This window comes from Rhinopithecus roxellana, chromosome 8, assembly GCF_007565055.1.
Source record: "Rhinopithecus roxellana isolate Shanxi Qingling chromosome 8, ASM756505v1, whole genome shotgun sequence".
Lineage (NCBI taxonomy): Eukaryota > Metazoa > Chordata > Mammalia > Primates > Cercopithecidae > Rhinopithecus > Rhinopithecus roxellana.
In genome coordinates, this window is record NC_044556.1 from 87,001,393 (window position 1) to 87,019,493 (window position 18,101).

At 44.8% G+C, this 18,101-nt stretch overlaps 1 protein-coding gene across 1 annotated transcript in view; it reads left to right on the plus strand.

Moving 5' to 3' along the window:
- CAPN2 (calpain 2) overlaps window positions 1–17,148 on the plus strand; it is a 54,566-nt gene extending 37,418 nt beyond the window's left edge. Inside the window, exons 15-21 of the mRNA XM_030934938.1 lie at window positions 7,025–7,082; window positions 9,250–9,314; window positions 10,992–11,060; window positions 11,576–11,654; window positions 12,919–13,035; window positions 13,293–13,351; window positions 16,146–17,148. Coding sequence (XP_030790798.1) covers window positions 7,025–7,082; window positions 9,250–9,314; window positions 10,992–11,060; window positions 11,576–11,654; window positions 12,919–13,035; window positions 13,293–13,351; window positions 16,146–16,169 — 471 coding nt within the window. The 3' untranslated portion in view covers window positions 16,170–17,148. The remainder of the gene's footprint in view (window positions 1–7,024; window positions 7,083–9,249; window positions 9,315–10,991; window positions 11,061–11,575; window positions 11,655–12,918; window positions 13,036–13,292; window positions 13,352–16,145) is intronic.
- Window positions 17,149–18,101: the final 953 nt, after the last annotated feature.

Here is an 18,101-nt window from a genome sequence, read left to right on the forward strand (position 1 = left end):
CTCTCACCCTCTGCTCCCTCCCAGATTCCCAAGAAAAGAGGCCGTGAGTGTCTTCTTTCCCCACTGATTGAATCCCACACATACACACCCCCAAAAGGCAAAAATGACTGCAGTCAATCTTGGTTTTAAACAAAGGAGTTTATCCATGAGTTACATAAATATGTATAAGTGAATAGAGACATCTGAGCCTGTGAGGGACCCTGGCATGATGGGCATAGAGGAGGGCCAGCTGGGTCTTGGAGGCAGCTGGTTTTCACCAGTTTTACAGGAAGTCTGAGCTTTGAGTTTTTTTTTTTTTTTTTTTTTTTTTTTTTTTTTTTTTTTTTTTTTAATTATACTTTAAGTTCTAGGGTACATGTGCATAACGTGCAGGTTTGTTACATATGTATACTTATGCCATGTTGGTGTGCTGCACCCATCAACTCGTCAGCACCCATCAATTCATCATTTATATCATGTATAACTCCCCAATGCAATCCCTCCCTCCTCCCCCCTCCCCATGATAGACCCCAGTGTGTGATGTTCCCCTTCCCGAGTCCAAGTGATCTCATTGTTCAGTTCCCACCTATGAGTGAGAACATGCGGTGTTTGGTTTTCTCTTCTTGTGATAGTTTGCTAAGAATGATGGTTTCCAGCTGCATCCATGTCCCTACAAAGGACGCAAACTCATCCTTTTTTATGGCTGCATAGTATTCCATGGTGTATATGTGCCACATTTTCTTAATCCAGTCTGTCACAGATGGACATTTGGGTTGATTCCAAGTCTTTGCTATTGTGAATAGTGCCGCAATAAACATACGTGTGCATGTGTCTTTGTAGTAGACTAATTTATAATCCTTTGGGTATATACCCAGTAGTGGGATGGCTGGGTCATATGGTACATCTAGTTCTAGATCCTTGAGGAATTGCCATACTGTTTTCCATAATGGTTGAACTAGTTTACAATCCCACCAACAGTGTAAAAGTGTTCCTATTTCTCCACATCCTCTCCAACACCTGTTGTTTCCTGACTTCTTAATGATTGCCATTCTAACTGGTGTGAGATGGTATCTCATTGTGGTTTTGATTTGCATTTCTCTGATGGCCAGTGATGATGAGCATTTTTTCATGTGTCTGTTGGCTGTATGAATATCTTCTTTTGAGAAATGTCTGTTCATATCCTTTCCCCACTTTTTGATGGGGTTGTTTGTTTTTTTCTCGTATATTTGTTTGAGTTCTTTGTAGATTCTGGATATTAGCCCTTTGTCAGATGAGTAGGTTGCAAAAATTTTCTCCCATTCTGTAGGTTGCCTGTTCACTCTGATGGTAGTTTCTTTTGCTGTGCAAAAGCTCTTTAGTTTAATTAGATCCCATTTGTCAATTTTTGCTTTTGCTGCCGTTGCTTTTGGTGTTTTAGACATGAAGTCCTTGCCCATGCCTATGTCCTGAATGGTACTACCTAGATTTTCTTCTAGGGTTTTGATGGTATTAGGTCTAACATTTAAGTCTCTAATCCATCTTGAATTAATCTTCGTATAAGGGGTAAGGAAAGGATCCAGTTTCAGCTTTCTACTTATGGCTAGCCAATTTTCCCAGCACCATTTATTAAATAGGGAATCCTTTCCCCATTTCTTGTTTCTCTCAGGTTTGTCAAAGATCAGATGGCTGTAGATGTGCGGTATTATTTCTGAGGACTCTGTTCTGTTCCATTGGTCTATATCTCTGTTTTGGTACCAGTACCATGCTGTTTTGGTTACTGTAGCCTTGTAGTATAGTTTGAAGTCAGGTAGCGTGACGCCTCCAGCTTTGTCCTTTTGACTTAGGATTGTCTTGGCAATGCGGGCTCTTTTTTTGTTCCATATGAACTTTAAAGCAGTTTTTTCCAATTCTGTGAAGAAAGTCATTGGTAGCTTGATGGGGATGGCATTGAATCTATAAATAACCTTGGGGAGTATGGCCATTTTCACGATATTGATTCTTCCTATCCATGAGCATGGTATGTTCTTCCATTTGTTTGTGTCCTCTTTGATTTCACTGAGCAGTGGTTTGTAGTTCTCCTTGAAGAGGTCCTTTACATCCCTTGTAAGCTGGATTCCTAGGTATTTTATTCTCTTTGAGGCAATTGTGAATGGAAGTTCATTCCTGATTTGGCTCTCTGCTTGTCTGTTGCTGGTGTATAAGAATGCTTGTGATTTTTGCACATTAATTTTGTATCCTGAGACTTTGCTGAAGTTGCTTATCAGCTTAAGGAGATTTTGGGCTGAGACGATGGGGTTTTCTAAATATACAATCATGTCATCTGCAAACAGGGACAATTTGACTTCTTCTTTTCCTAACTGGATACCCTTGATTTCTTTCTCTTGCCTGATTGCCCTAGCCAGAACTTCCAACACTATGTTGAATAGGAGTGGTGAGAGAGGGCATCCCTGTCTTGTGCCAGTTTTCAAAGGGAATTTTTCCAGTTTTTGCCCATTCAGTATGATATTAGCTGTGGGTTTGTCATAAATAGCTCTTATTATTTTGAGGTACGTTCCATCAATACCGAATTTATTGAGCGTTTTTAGCATGAAGGGCTGTTGAATTTTGTCAAAAGCCTTTTCTGCATCTATTGAGACAATCATGTGGTTCTTGTCTTTGGTTCTGTTTATATGCTGGATTACGTTTATTGATTTGCGAATGTTGAACCAGCCTTGCATCCCAGGGATGAAGCCCACTTGATCATGGTGGATAAGCTTTTTGATGTGCTGCTGAATCCGGTTTGCCAGTATTTTATTGAGGATTTTTGCATCAATGTTCATCAGGGATATTGGTCTAAAATTCTCTTTTTTTGTTGTGTCTCTGCCAGGCTTTGGTATGAGGATGATGTTGGCCTCATAAAATGAGTTAGGGAGGATTCCCTCTTTTTCTATTGATTGGAATAGTTTCAGAAGGAATGGTACCAGCTCCTCCTTGTACCTCTGGTAGAATTCAGCTGTGAATCCATCTGGTCCTGGACTTTTTTTGGTGGGTAGGCTATTAATTGTTGCCTCAATTTCAGAGCCTGCTATTGGTCTATTCAGGGATTCAACTTCTTCCTGGTTTAGCCTTGGGAGAGTGTAAGTGTCCAGGAAATTATCCATTTCTTCTAGATTTTCTAGTTGATTTGCGTAGAGGCGTTTATAGTATTCTCTGATGGTAGTTTGTATTTCTGTGGGGTCAGTGGTGATATCCCCTTTATCATTTTTTATTGCATCTATTTGATTCCTCTCTCTTTTTTTCTTTATTAGCCTTGCTAGCGGTCTGTCAATTTTGTTGATCTTTTCAAAAAACCAACTCCTGGATTCATTGATTTTTTGGAGGGTTTTTTGTGTCTCTATCTCCTTCAGTTCTGCTCTGATCTTAGTTATTTCTTGCCTTCTGCTAGCTTTTGAATGTGATTGCTCTTGCCTCTCTAGTTCTTTTAATTGTGATGTTAGAGTGTCAATTTTAGATCTTTCCTGCTTTCTCTTGTGGGCATTTAGTGCTATAAATTTCCCTCTACACACTGCTTTAAATGTGTCCCAGAGATTCTGGTATGTTGTATCTTTGTTCTCATTGGTTTCAAAGAACATCTTTATTTCCGCTTTCATTTCGTTATGTACCCAGTAGTCATTCAGGAGCAGGTTGTTCAGTTTCCATGTAGTTGAGCGGTTTTGATTGAGTTTCTTAGTCCTGAGTTCTAGTTTGATTGCACTGTGGTCTGAGAGACAGTTTGTTATAATTTCTGTTCATTTACATTTGCTGAGGAGTACTTTACTTCCAATTATGTGGTCAATTTTGGAATAAGTGCGATGTGGTGCTGAGAAGAATGTATATTCTGTTGATTTGGGGTGGAGAGTTCTATAGATGTCTATTAGGTCCGCTTGGTGCAGAGATGAGTTCAATTCCTGGATATCCTTGTTAACTTTCTGTCTCGTTGATCTGTCTAATGTTGACAGCGGAGTGTTGAAGTCTCCCATTATTATTGTATGGGAGTCTAAGTCTCTTTGTAAGTCTCTAAGGACTTGCTTTATGAATCTGGGTGCTCCTGTATTGGGTGCATATATATTTAGGAGAGTTAGCTCTTCCTGTTGAATTGATCCCTTTACCATTATGTAATGGCCTTCTTTGTCTCTTTTGATCTTTGATGGTTTAAAGTCTGTTTTATCAGAGACTAGGATTGCAACCCCTGCTTTTTTTTGTTCTCCATTTGCTTGGTAGATCTTCCTCCATCCCTTTATTTTGAGCCTATGTATGTCTCTGCATGTGAGATGGGTCTCCTGAATACAGCAGACTGATGGGTCTTGACTCTTTATCCAGTTTGCCAGTCTGTGTCTTTTAATTGGAGCATTTAGTCCATTAACATTTAAGGTTAATATTGTTATGTGTGAACTTGATCCTGCCATTATGATATTAACTGGTTATTTTGCTCGTTAGTTGATGCAGTTTCTTCCTAGCCTCGATGGTCTTTACATTTTGCCAAGTTTTTGCGATGGCTGGTACCGGTTGTTCCTTTCCATGTTTAGGGCTTCCTTCAGGGTCTCTTGTAAGGCAGGCCTGGTGGTGACAAAATCTCTAAGCATTTGCTTATCTGTAAAGGATTTTATTTCTCCTTCACTTATGAAACTTAGTTTGGCTGGATATGAAATTCTGGGTTGAAAATTCTTTTCTTTAAGAACGTTGAATATTGGCCCCCACTCTCTTCTGGCTTGTAGAGTTTCTGCCGAGAGATCTGCTGTTAGTCTGATGGGCTTCCCTTTGTGGGTGACCCGACCTTTCTCTCTGGCTGCCCTTAAGATTTTTTCCTTCATTTCAACTTTGGTGAATCTGGCAATTATGTGTCTTGGAGTTGCTCTTCTGGAGGAGTATCTTTGTGGCGTTCTCTGTATTTCCTGAATTTGAATGTTGGCCTGCCCTACTAGGTTGGGGAAGTTCTCCTGGATGATATCCTGAAGAGTGTTTTCCAACTTGGTTCCATTTTCCCCCTCACTTTCAGGCACCCCAATCAGACGTAGATTTGGTCTTTTTACGTAATCCCATACTTCTTGCAGGCTTTGCTCATTTCTTTTTCTTCTTTTTTCTTTTGGTTTCTCTTCTCGCTTCATTTCATTCATTTGATCTTCAATCGCTGATACTCTTTCTTCCAGTTGATCGAGTCGGTTACTGAAGCTTGTGCATTTGTCACGTATTTCTCGTGTCATGGTTTTCATCTCTGTCATTTCGTTTATGATCTTCTCTGCATTAATGAGTCTAGCTGTCAATTCTTCCACTCTTTTTTCAAGATTTTTAGTTTCTTTGCGCTGGGTACGTAATTCCTCCTTTAGCTCTGATAAGTTTGATGGACTGAAGCCTTCTTCTCTCCTCTCGTCCAAGTCATTCTCTGACCAGCTTTGATCCGTTGCTGGTGATGGGCTGCGCTCCTTTGCAGGGGGAGATGCGCTCTTATTTTTTGAATTTCCAGCTTTTCTGCCCTGCTTCTTCCCCATCTTTGTGGTTTTATCTGTCTCTGGTCTTTGATGGTGGTGACGAACTGATGGGGTTTTGGTATAGGTGTCCTTCCTGTTTGATAGTTTTCCTTCTGACAGTCAGAAGGACTCTCTGTTGGTCTGTTGGAGATTGCTTAAGGTCCACTCCAGACCCTGTTTGCCTGGGTATCAGCAGCAGAGGTTGCCGAAGATAGAATATTGCTGAACAGCGAGTGTACCTGTCTGATTCTTCCTTTGGAAGTGTCCTCTCAGGGGTGTACTCCACCCTGTGAGGTGTGGGGTGTCAGACTGCCCCTAGTGGGGGATTTCTCCCAGCTAGGCTACTCAGGGGTCAGGGACACACCTGAGCAGGCAGTCTGTCCGTTCTCAGATCTCAGCCTCCGCGTTGGGAGATCCGCGGCTCTCCCCAAAGCTGTCAGACAGAGTCGTTCGCGTCTGCACCGGCTCCCGCTACTTCCCCTGTTGGTCTTCAGCTGTGCGCTGTCCCCAGAGGTGGAGACTACAGAGACAGGCAGGCTTCCTTGAGCTGCTGTGAGCTCCACCCAGTTCGAGCTTCCCAGCGGCTTTGTTTACCTACTTAAGCCTCAGCAATGGCGGGCGCCCCTCCCCCAGCCTCGCTGCTGCCTTGCGGATAGATCGCGGCAGACTGCTGTGTTAGCAGTGAGGGAGGCTTCGTGGGCGTGGGACCCTCCCGGCCAGGTGTGGGATATATTCTCCTGGAATGCCTGTATGCTTACAGCGCAGTATTGGGGTGGGAGTTACCCGATTTTCCAGGTGTTGTGTGTCTCAGTTCCCCTGGCTAGGAAAACGGATCCCCTTCCCCCTTGCGCTTCCAGGTGAGGCGATGCCTCGCCCTGCTTCAGCTCTCGCTGGTCAGGCTGCAGCAGCTGACCAGCACCGATTGTCCGGCACTCCCTAGTGAGATGACCCCAGTACCTCAGTTGAAAATGCAGAAATCACCGGTCTTCTGTGTCGCTCGCGCTGGGAGTTGGAGACTGGAGTTGTTCCTATTCGGCCATCTTGCTCCGCCCCCGCTTTGAGTTTTAAAGAATGAAGAAGACATGCCAGATAAGAGGAATGGTGTAAGAGAACTAAGTTAAGAAAGACCACAAACATGGGTAGAGGGGAGTATTTATTATTTATATTCTCTACAGCAAAGAAATGGTGAGTGGACTCTCTCTACTGCATCTGTGCATTAAAACACTGTATCTAGGTCAAGCGCAGTGGCTCATACCTGTAATTCCAGCACTTTGGGAGGCTGATGCTGGAGGATCGTTTGATCCTAGGAGTTTGAAGTTTCAGTGAGCTAGGATCATACCACTGCAGTCCAGCCTAGGTGTTCTGAAAAGAACAAAACCAAAAACTGTATCTAAAATCCAGGATGGGACAGTACTACTCAAAGTGTGGTCTGGGAACAGCAGCCCCAACATGGCCTGGGGGCTTGTTAGAAATGCACATTCATAGACCCCACCGCAGGCCTACCTAATGCACTGCTGTCCTGCGCTGTGCTCATCCAGCTCCCACGGGGGGCCAATAACTATGCTCTGGTTGCGTGTCCACAGGATGCGGAGATCTCTGCTTTTGAGCTGCAGACCATCCTGAGAAGGGTTCTAGCAAAGCGTGAGTATCCCCTCGTTGCAAAACCTCATCCTGCTCTTTCCCCTGTGGATGGGAGGGAACATGGAAATCTTTCCTCCTCCATGTCTGGCTGCTGTGACTAAACCACCACCCTCCATCCCCTCCAAGAAGTGGATGAAGGATCTGTATGATGTGATAAAAAAAGAACAAGTGTTTCTAGCATCCACAGATCAAAGATCAAATCCACATTTCCACTACATACTTACTAGCTTTGTGTGATCAATTTTTTTATTTTATTTATTTATTTATTTGTTTGTTTATTTATTGAGACAGAGTCTTGCTCTGTCACCCAGGCTGGAGTGCAGTGGCGCAATCTCAGCTCACTGCAATCTCTACCTCCCAAATTCAAGTGATTCTCCTGCCTCAGCCTCTGAAGTAGCTGGAATCACAGGCATGTGCCACCACAGCCAGCTGACTTTTGTATTTTTAGTAGAGATGGGGTTTCACCATGTTGGCCAGGCTGGTCTCGAACTCCTGACCTCAAGTGATCCACCAGCCTTGGCCTCCCACAGTGCTGGGATTATAGGCATGCACCACCACACCCGGCTAACTTTTGTATTTTCCTAGAGACGGGGTTTCTCCATGTTGGCCAGGCTGGTCTTGAACTCCTGGCCTCAAGTGATCCGCCTGCCTCAGCCTTCCAAAGTGCTGGGATTACAGATGTGAGCCACCACACCTGGCCACATCTTGTAACTATTTCTTAAGCAAAAAAATATCAGAGGATTGATCGTTCAACCCCCTACTGTGGATCACCAGCAGGGAGGAGCAGGAAACACAACACAGAGACATTTTTTCCCCTCAAATTATCACAAGAGTCATGCTGCATTTGATAAAAGAGCAATTGGCAATCCAGGAAGCAGAGTTTTGTACATATCAGAAGCTAGGAATCTGCATCAAAGACAAATGCAATCATGGTCATGTGCTGCATACCAGCCCTAGGGATCATCTTGAGAAGCCTCATGGACTTCAAGGGACATCATTCCCTCTCATAAGATGGCCTCTAGCCTAACTCCATGAGATAAAATAAATCTGCCTTTCAGAGCCAGAGTCCAGGGCCAGCTGGGTCTTCCCTCCCAATGTGAACCAAGAGGGTTGGGCCAGCCAGGCTATAGTCAGTCCAGTGCAGGGCCTCCCCAGAGGGGCCCCGGTCTGTATCCACCCTCCTCTAATTTTCAGGGAAGGTAAGAAGACTGTGTTTACCCTGGAGGCCACCAGGCACAAGTGAGGTCACAGAGCTCTTCAGATATGCAATCCTCTTGAGCTGAGGAGACTAAAGCCTCATTGTTTCTGCACAGATGGAGGGTGGGGCTGGGAGGTGGGGAAGAAGCGGGCCTTGCCTGGATTCAGCCTGCTCCTTGCTCCGGGAGCAGCATTCGCTCCGCACGCGCCTCTGAGCTTAATACCCTAGCCCTAGCCGCCTGGTGACTCCAGCCTTCTGGAGGGCTCCACGCCAGAGTCTGCATGCGTGGCCGCTGGGCCAGAGCCTCATGACCATCTAAGAAGGGGTTGGTGCCCAGAATGGCAGCTTTGAGGCAGGTCAGGCTCTAACCTCTTTCAAGGACATGACAAAAAAGCTGGACTTTTCGTGAAGTCTGTGGGGAGCCAGATTCACATTGGTGACTAGGGTCTCATGCCACCTGCCAACACCAAGTGGATAGGACTCCCTTAGTGCAGCATGATAGCTCGTGGAGAGATCCCAGGGCTTCAGGTTTCTCAGTCAGCTGGGGACACAATCCATAAATGTCTGCAGATAGACAGTTCAAGTAAACCTCTTTCTCTCACAGGTCGTAGCCTATAATTAACACACCCCCTCTCTGTTTTCTTTTTCCCTGCCCAGCAACTACAGGTGACTTTATATCCGGTGGGCACCTAAGGCCCAGCCATTGATCATTCTGTTATTTATTTGTTCAAAAAGCACTTTTTAAAGCCCTGTTTGCCCATGGCAAATATACAGAGACATCAGGACAATGTGGACATCGTCTGCACTGTCCCAATCTGATAGTCACTGGCCATGTGTGGCTATTTATATAATGGAAGTGGCTTCTGTATGTGAATGGGCACAGATAAAGAATATCTCCATGATTGTGGAAAGTTCAACCGGACATCACCACTTAGAGATTTTTCCTGTCACACTGATTTTGTCTTTTAGGCCAAGATATCAAGTCAGATGGCTTCAGCATCGAGACATGCAAAATTATGGTTGACATGCTAGATGTATCCTTTAATGTGTTCCAGGGAATAGAGACTGGGGGAGTTTAAAATCTCACTCCAGAAAGATTCAAACACATGGCCTTCTCTCCTTTCACAATGGCCAGTTGTTCCCAACTTGCTGAGTCGCCGTCGGACAGTCAGCAGCACTGACCTCCCTTACTAGGGAAATTCGAGAATCTTCTGATGAGGGAAAGCAAATGCTACACCTCCCCCCAACACCTACCTTGAAAGGCTTAGAATGCAGGCCCACGGCCGGGCACCATGACTCACGCCTGTAATCCCAGCACTTTGGGAAGCCAAGATGGGCAGATCACGAGGTCAGGAGTTCGAGACCAGCCTGTCCAATGTGGTGAAACCCCATCTCTGCTAAAAATACAAAAATTAGCTGGGCATGGTGGCACGTGCCTGTGATCCCAGCTACTTGGGAGGCTGAGGCGGGAGAATCACTTGAACCTGGGAGGCAGAGGTTGCAGTGAGCCGAGATCGCGCCACTGCACTCCAGCCTGGGCGACAGAGTGTGACTCGTCTCAAAAAAAAAAAAAAAAAGAAAGAAAGAAAAAGAAAAGAAAAAGAATGTAGGCCCACCAGTCCATTCCTGGGGCTGGTGCAGGAAGTTCCTGGACAATATGCCCATCACTTCTTTGCACAAAGCAGCTCGAATTTGTTTCCTCTGTGATGTGTTTCCATTACTTCCTCTAGGAAAATATTCCCTAACCATAGTATTTCTGATGTGAATCTGTTTTGTCTGATCAAGATCGTCTTCTTGATTTAGATAAGCGCTCCTTTCATAAGCATCCTACTTCCCTTTTGCTCTAGCTCCTTCCCAGACCACCCACCTGTCCCCAAAGCAAACTAGTCATCCATTTCCCCCTTGTTTCCAATGCTTAGTGAGAAGTGGTGGTAAGGGGCAGCCTGAGCTTCTGTGAAGTTTTTTCTGTGTGTTTGTTTGCTTGTTTAGTTGGTTGGTTGGTTTTTTCGAAACAGGGTCTCACTCTGTCACCCAGGCTGGAGTGCAGTGGCACGATCTCAGCTCACTCCAACCTCCGCCTCTCAGGTTCAGGTGATTCTCCCCCCTCAGCCTCCCCAGTAGCTAGGACTACAGGTGCATGCCACCACACCCAGCTAATTTTTCTCTTTTTAGTAGAGTTGGGGTTTCACCATGTTGGCGAGGCTGGTCTCGAATTCCTGACCACAGGTGATCTGCCCACCTCGACCTCCCAAAGTGCCGGGATTACAGGTGTGAGTCACCATGCCTGGCCACTTCTGTGAAGTTTTATCTAGTGGATTCACGGTGTGCACCTGCTAGCTGCCTTCACTAAAGGCCTCTTAGATATACTCCACCACATACTCTAAAAAAATAGCAAGGGCCTAGCCACTAGAAGCCATCCAAAGCCTTTTGCATGTCATCCAATAGCTCATTTTTAGTAGTATCTGGGGCCCCCACAGCACCTCCAGATCAAACAGCAACCAGAATCGGCAGGGAGCCAGCAAGTCGTTCTCGTCCTTCCTCCAATCCTTTAAACGGAGGTTTAGCCAGTGGGAAAAGCAGGAAAAGGATCCTTCTGCAAACCCTCCCTGTGCATGTGCTATGATATTCAAAAGATCCAGTTGAGAAGACAAACTAGGTGACACTATGCCCAAATGGACCCACACTCAAGGGCTTTCCTTGACTGAAGGCAGTCAGATGGGAGTGGCAAGCTAGGGCTGAAGGAGTTCTACATTCTCTGGACGAAGATTCAAAAATACCAAGTAAGATCCCAGAGGTGCGGGTGGATCTGTGTTGGAGAACATTCTGTGTGTATGCTTTAAGATGCAGCACCTCCTCCACAGAGTGGAGAAACATTTCCAAGGGGACTGGGATTTTACCCATAATGAAGCTCAGAGTGAGTAAAGACCGGGTTGAGGAAATGCAAACAAAAAACCAACCAGGACGTTGCAGGTGAAGTGGCCTGTTCCCTTCCTCCCGATTATTGGGATCATCTAAAGGCCGCCATCAAGGGTTTCCTGCAAAGGGTTTTTGACAGCTAAAGTACAAAAATTACATAAGACAAGAACATGGGCCTATGGGCGTTGGCTGGCTGACTTGATGGGCATATTTACAAACCAGCTCACAGACAGAAGCGCAGAAACATGGGTGATTCTTCCAAGGCCAAACTAGAGGCACAGAGCTGGAAAAACTTCATCCCCACTCAGCACATACTAGGGAGGTAACTTGCCAGCTTTGCTTTGGGTCATAGTTCTTACAACTAATTTATGTGTTCCAGAAAATTTACCGGGAAATCGACGTTGACAGGTCTGGTACCATGAATTCCTATGAAATGCGGAAAGCGTTAGAAGAAGCAGGTAACCCTTTATAATTGCATTTTCATTCCTAGTTTAATCTGGCTGTAGAATATGTGAACACTCATCCTATACCATATAATACAAGGTTTGGTAAAGCTATAAAATAAAGTAGGTGCTGTTTTAATACAAACACCTCCTTTTCATTCCCCTTTTAAAGACTAATTGGTAAAATTAAATGCAGTAGGATGCTCTGCCTTCTGTGCCTTCTTGAATCCAAGTTTCCTTCGGAGCCGCCTGGCACAGCAAGCAGACAAAGCCAGTTCTCAACAGACTCCTCCAGGTGCCTCCTTTCTGGTGCAGGGTTGGTTAGGCAGAAATGGAATGTTTCAGCTCAGCCCTTAGGGTAAGACCCTAGCAGAATTGGATATCAATAAAAGGACACAAGCTAGTAGTAGACCAGCAGAGCGGGAGACTGCTGGACTTTGGGAACGAATGCGACAGCATGAGGCTGTTCATTCTGCTTGCTGGAATATAATGCTGCCGCAGAGACCCCACACAATGGTGGTTTAAACAAGGTATATCTTTCTGTCGCATAGCAATCCCAGTGCCAGCAGTCCACAGCTAGGATGGTGTCTTCTACTCTCCTACTGTGTGATCACTCTTCCCCCAGTCTTCCCCCATCCATGATGCCCAGCGGCCCTTCGAGGCTTGCCCTCATCTGAGGGACCTGGGATGGCGTGCCACCACAAACACATGCTGCCAACAGGTTGACAGCAGAAAGGCTCCTCGCCTTTAAGGGCACACAGGCCATTTCTGCTCACACATCCTACCAGCCAGACTGTGATCGCAAGGCCTCTGTTGACTGCAAGGAAGCTGGCACATGCAGTCTTGAAGCTAGGTGGCCACAGTCCCAATAAAAATTATTTTACTCTGGAAAGAGGGAGAACTACCATGAGTTTACCAGGAACAGCTTCTGCTCACATATATCCAGGAAGAATCTGGTCTCCAAGACGATTCAGAGCTAAACAAAAAATCAAAAAGAAGCAGCATGGTTAACAACATGAAGCAACCATGACCATGAGAACAAGAAAAGACTTATGTGTCATTAAAGACACAGGCAGGGTAAAGGTGGACAGTTCAGAAACAAAAGAAACAGCAGAAGGTACTGGCTTTGTAAAATCAAACTAGTCTCATAGAAGAGCAGCCAAGGGACAAAAGCAATTATACCTCATTTAAATCACCACTTGGTTCCATAGCCTGTGAGTGCAGCTAAATGGTACAGTCTAATGCTTAGCAATCAGTTTGTTTGTTCATGTAACTTCAGGTTTCAAGATGCCCTGTCAACTCCACCAAGTCATCGTTGCTCGGTTTGCAGATGACCAGCTCATCATCGATTTTGATAATTTTGTTCGGTGTTTGGTTCGGCTGGAAACGCTATTCAGTAAGTGGATATTTGGGGAAAGACTCATTTCAGTTATCTTGGTATTAAAGTGGCCTGCCTTTCACCTTGGTGAAATCATCTAAACTAGAGACATGTCTTCCAGGAGTTGAGAATGAAATTCCCTCTTTACTAATTTGAGAGTGAGGAAGAAAGCGTGTATGGCGGTCAGTGAAGTCAGTTGCTGAACTGAAAAGAGGATAATATGATCTCTGTTTCAGCTCACTCACTCGTGACATCCTTTTTTTCTCCCTCCACAGAGATATTTAAGCAGCTGGATCCTGAGAATACTGGAACAATAGAGCTCGACCTTATCTCTGTGAGTCAGCAGCTCATACCCCCACCTTGCTTCTAAGGGGATGGGGGAGGCATGGGGCGGAAAGGGCTATTACTTGAGTGACCTGCTTTTTCAAGTTTTGCTTTAAAGAGCTCTTTGGTCTGTCGGGGCCAGGCCTGTACACAGCTGTAAGGTCCCACAATGCACTTTTACCTGCAGTTTTACTTTCCAACTACCTATTCTCAAGTCCAAAATGCATGCCTGGCTCCCTCTTCCCATGAGCTTTGACTTGAGTGTAGCTCAAGGTTAAACTAAGGAGTGGCTGCAGGATGATGCTTAGAAAAATGAACTCTTGCCGGGCGCGGTGGCTCAAGCCTGTAATCCCAGCACTTTGGGAGGCTGAGACAGGCGGATCACGAGGTCAGGAGATCGAGACCATCCTGGCTAACACGGTGAAACCCCATCTCTACTAAAAAATACAAAAAACTAGCCGGGCGAGGTGGCGGGCGCCTGTAGTCCCAGCTACTCTGGAGGCTGAGGCAGGAGAATGGCGTAAACCCAGGAGGCGGAGCTTGCAGTGAGCTGAGATCCAGCCACTGCACTCCAGCCTGGGCGACAGAGCGAGACTCCGTCTCAAAAAAAAAAAGAAAGAAAAATGAACTCTTGATTAGTATGCAAGGGAGAACATGCTTATATAAAGAAATTCTTTGGATGAAACTCAAGTTGGGTTTTGGGAAGATCCATCATTCTTAGAATGGATCTACTTAAAATACTTTGTGAGCAAATTAGTTTTCTCTACTCCCTCCCCGTTTAAGATAAAACCAACACTAGTAAATATATTTGCCATTTATTATTATTATTGCACTCATGTGTCTGGAACCCTAGCAATGCACATCTCTGAAATGATCATCAATCTAAATTAAGTGGGTATGCTAATTTCACAAAAAGCAAAGTGCAAAATGTTCTCTTATCATCCCAATGACAGGAAGTTCTCTCACTGAAAGAAAGAAGCCAGGTGAGGTATACTTCCATTATCACCTGGCTCCAGTAAGCATTTCCTCTATACTCAGGGAAGGCCACAGAGGGCCAGGTGAAGTGGCTGACACTGGGTGACAATAGTAGTTGTCAGTCCTGTCTGTGTAACAGAGGAGTGAAGTGGTGAGGAGGGCAGGTCTAAGGCACTGGCAGCTCTTTTCTGTGGATTTTGAACTCTGGAGGAAGCCAGCAACTAAATAACTGTCTTGTTCTGCTATTATGCATTATATAAGCACCTTTAGCAAAGTGGAAATATAGTTTATCTGGTTACAAATCACACTAACTTGCTTAAAACTTTACATATCCTAGGGAATATCTCTATCCCTAGATTGCAATGTAGAGTCAACCTCGTCTCTAAAAAAATAAAAAATTAGGCTGGCGCAATGGCTCACACCCATAATCCCAGCACTTTGGGAGGCCATGGCAGGTGGATCACCTGAGGTCAGGAGTTCAAGACCAGCCTGGCCGACATGGAGAAACCCCATCTCTACTAAAAATGCAAAATTAGCTGTGCATGGTGGTGCATGCCTGTAATCCCAGCTACTCAGGAGGCTGTGGCAGGAGGATTGCTTGAACCTGGGAGGCGGAGGTTGCAGTGAGCTGGGATTGCACCATTGCACTCCATCCTGGGCAACCAGAGCCAAACTCCATCTAAAAAAAATAACAATAATACAAAATTAGCTGGGCATGGTGGCGGGCACCTGTAAATCCCAGCTACTCAGGAGGCTGAGGCAGGAGAATTGCTTGAACCTAGGAGGTGGAGGTTGCAGTGAACTGAGATGGCACCACTGCACTCCAGCCTGGGCAACAAGAGTGAAACTCTGTTTCAAAAATAAAAATAAAAAATAAAAATTTAGCCAGGCATGGTGGTGCATGCCTGTAGACCCAGCTATCCAGGAGGCTAAAGTGGGAAGAACACCTGAGCCTAGGAAGTTGAGGCCGCAGTGAGCGATGATTGCCCCACTGCACTCCATCCTGGGTGACAGAGTGAGGCCCTGTTTCAAAAAATTTAAATAAAATAATAACTAGTAGAGTCAACACAACTGTGACATGAAACACGCCACATGTTAAGTTTTGGAAATCCTAGCCTGTCATTCTTGCTAGATATCTTATTCTACTCCAGCCGCCCACCCCCACCCCAGGGTCCACCTGGCTCAGTCCTCTCCCTCCACATTTCCTCTGAGAAACATCTTCTTACCCACTGGCTTTTCCTGCCACCCCTAAGTCTCACCTTTTGCAAGTTCCTGGAGATCCTCGCTTCTCGTAGTCTTTGCTAAGGATGAACCATGTTCAGAAGCTCTCCCTTCAGTCTGCAGGGATTTCAACCTTGGCTGCAGATTCCATCACGTGGGGAGCTTAGCCAAAGTCCTGGTGTCCCGGCTGTATCCCAAAGCAGCTGAATCAATCTGATTTAAAGTTTCCATATCACTACAATTTAGAACCAGTGTTGAACACCACTAGATGCAGGGATATCCACATCCCAAACTAACTTCTGATGTGATACTCTGAGGCAGAGATGTGAAAATGCTAATTTCTGTTGTGTGAATTTCACTTTTCATGTGTGCAGTCAACCCTGTAATGTGATTCATGACCACCTAATGCAAATCACACAGACTACTGACCTGTTAAAAGCTAGACTCTAGAAATCAGGTAAGAAAAAGATGAGTTAGTGCACTGATATCGTAGCTCTCGATCAGCTTTTCCAGTACAAGTTTTTTGGAACAATCTACAGGTACTTAAATAAGCCTTTAATTTTAAAAGTGGTCACTGAGCTGACTTGGTTTTTTTTCCTTCCTCACAGTGGCTCTGTTTCTCAGTACTTTGAAGTTGTAACTAATCTGCCTGAAGACTTCTCATGATGGAATATCAGCCAAGGACTAAGCTTCCATAGAAAAACACTTTGTATCTGGACCTCGAAATTATAGGAACATTTACTTAAACGGATGATCATAGCTGAAAATAATGATACTGTCAATTTGAGATAGCAGAAGTTTCACACATCAAAGTAAAAGATTTGCATATCATTATACTAAATGCAAATGAGTTGCTTAACCCTTGACAAGCTCAAAGAAAGCTTTAAATCTGTAAATAGTACACACTTTTTACTTTTACACACTTTCCTGTTCATAGCAATATTAAATCAGGAAAAAAATGCAGGGTGGTATTTAACAGCTGAGCAAAAACATTGAGTCACTCTCAGAGGACACGAGGCCTTGCAGGGAATATTTAAAGCAACTTCAAGTTTAACATGCAGCTGTTGATTCTACCAAATAAGTCCAAGATTACCATTTCCCATGAGCAAACTGAGAAACATAGTATATCATGAAGTAATCTTGTCAAGGCATCTAGAGTCCAGGTGAGAAGACTCACCTCTGTTGCTTGAGTTAAACAAAGGACAGGTTTTATATAATATTGATTGGTAATAGTAAATCATTCTCCTTAAACCCAAGTTCTTGATCCTATTCGGCCTTATACATCAGGTCTTACAAAGACCAAAGGGATTCCACGCTTGATCAACTGAACCAGTATGCCAAACCAGCCATCCAATTTGCAAACCAATTATGATAAAGGACAAAATAAGCTGTTTGCCACCTCAAAACTTCATGAACTTCACCACCACTAGTGTCTTCCCATGGAGTTAGAGGGGACATCGCTTAGAAGTTCTTATAGAAAGGACACAAGTTTGTTTCCTGGCTTTACCTTGGGAAAATGCTAGCAACATTATAGAAATATTGCCTTTTTGCCTTATCTTCTTCCAAATGTACTGTTCAATAAAAATAAAGGGTTTACCCTATGCAATCACACCATGCCATGTTTTTCTTCCTGGAGGTCAGCCCCACAGGATGGTTTATGAGCACACATGATTATAGCTTATTTCTACTTTAACAAGGTATGCTGCCTCTGTAAATTCATGTATTCAAAGGAAAAGACATCTTGCCTATAATTAAAATGTGGAACTATAAAATTTTCTTAAATCTAATTCAGAAACTCTGATAATCTGACGATAATGTAAAGGAAGCTCTAATTTCTACTGCTTATTGATCTGCTGTTAGGCAGCACAGAGACATATGTGCCTCTCAGGAAGTTCCCTGCTCAACCTGCCACCTCAATTTCACCTTGGCCAGCTCCCCCTGGGGTAGGGACAAGCAAGGGAGCTGAGAAAACATGCAGATTAAGTCACTGGTCTGGTGCTGGTGGTTCTTGAGGAATCATTTCCTCAAGATGACTTGACATAGGCAAATGCCATCCTAATATTTCCTGAACAAGGTGAGACGATAGATTTCCCAAACTCAGCTCAAATGCGTTGTTCTCTTGCTTGCCAAGTGGATTTTGAGGGTAAAGGGGAGGCTGGTGGCCATGAGAGTGCAGGAGTCCCAACCTCCTCGCATCGGTGATTTCTCTGTCCAGCTGCACAGGTGGCAGGATAGAGGTGGGAGATGTTTGGACTGACTCAAGATTGGAGGTGGGCAAGGGAAGGGTGGCTGAAGGATCAGGGGACAAGGGAATGGAGGGTGGGCACTGAAGTGGTTCCAACACAGGACCCCAGGGTCCAGGCTGGGAGGGGGTAGAGTGAAGGGCAGGAGGGATCAGCTTTTGATTCTGAGGAAGAGAGTGGTCACTAGAGACTAGTAAACAGTGGGGCAGAAAGGAGGCCCCTCCCATCTGCAGAAGCCATTCTAAACCTAGACTACTGTTCTGGGGCCCTGCATCTCCTGGTGTACTTTCATCTGTGGGGCTGACCTAGTCTCTGAGATAA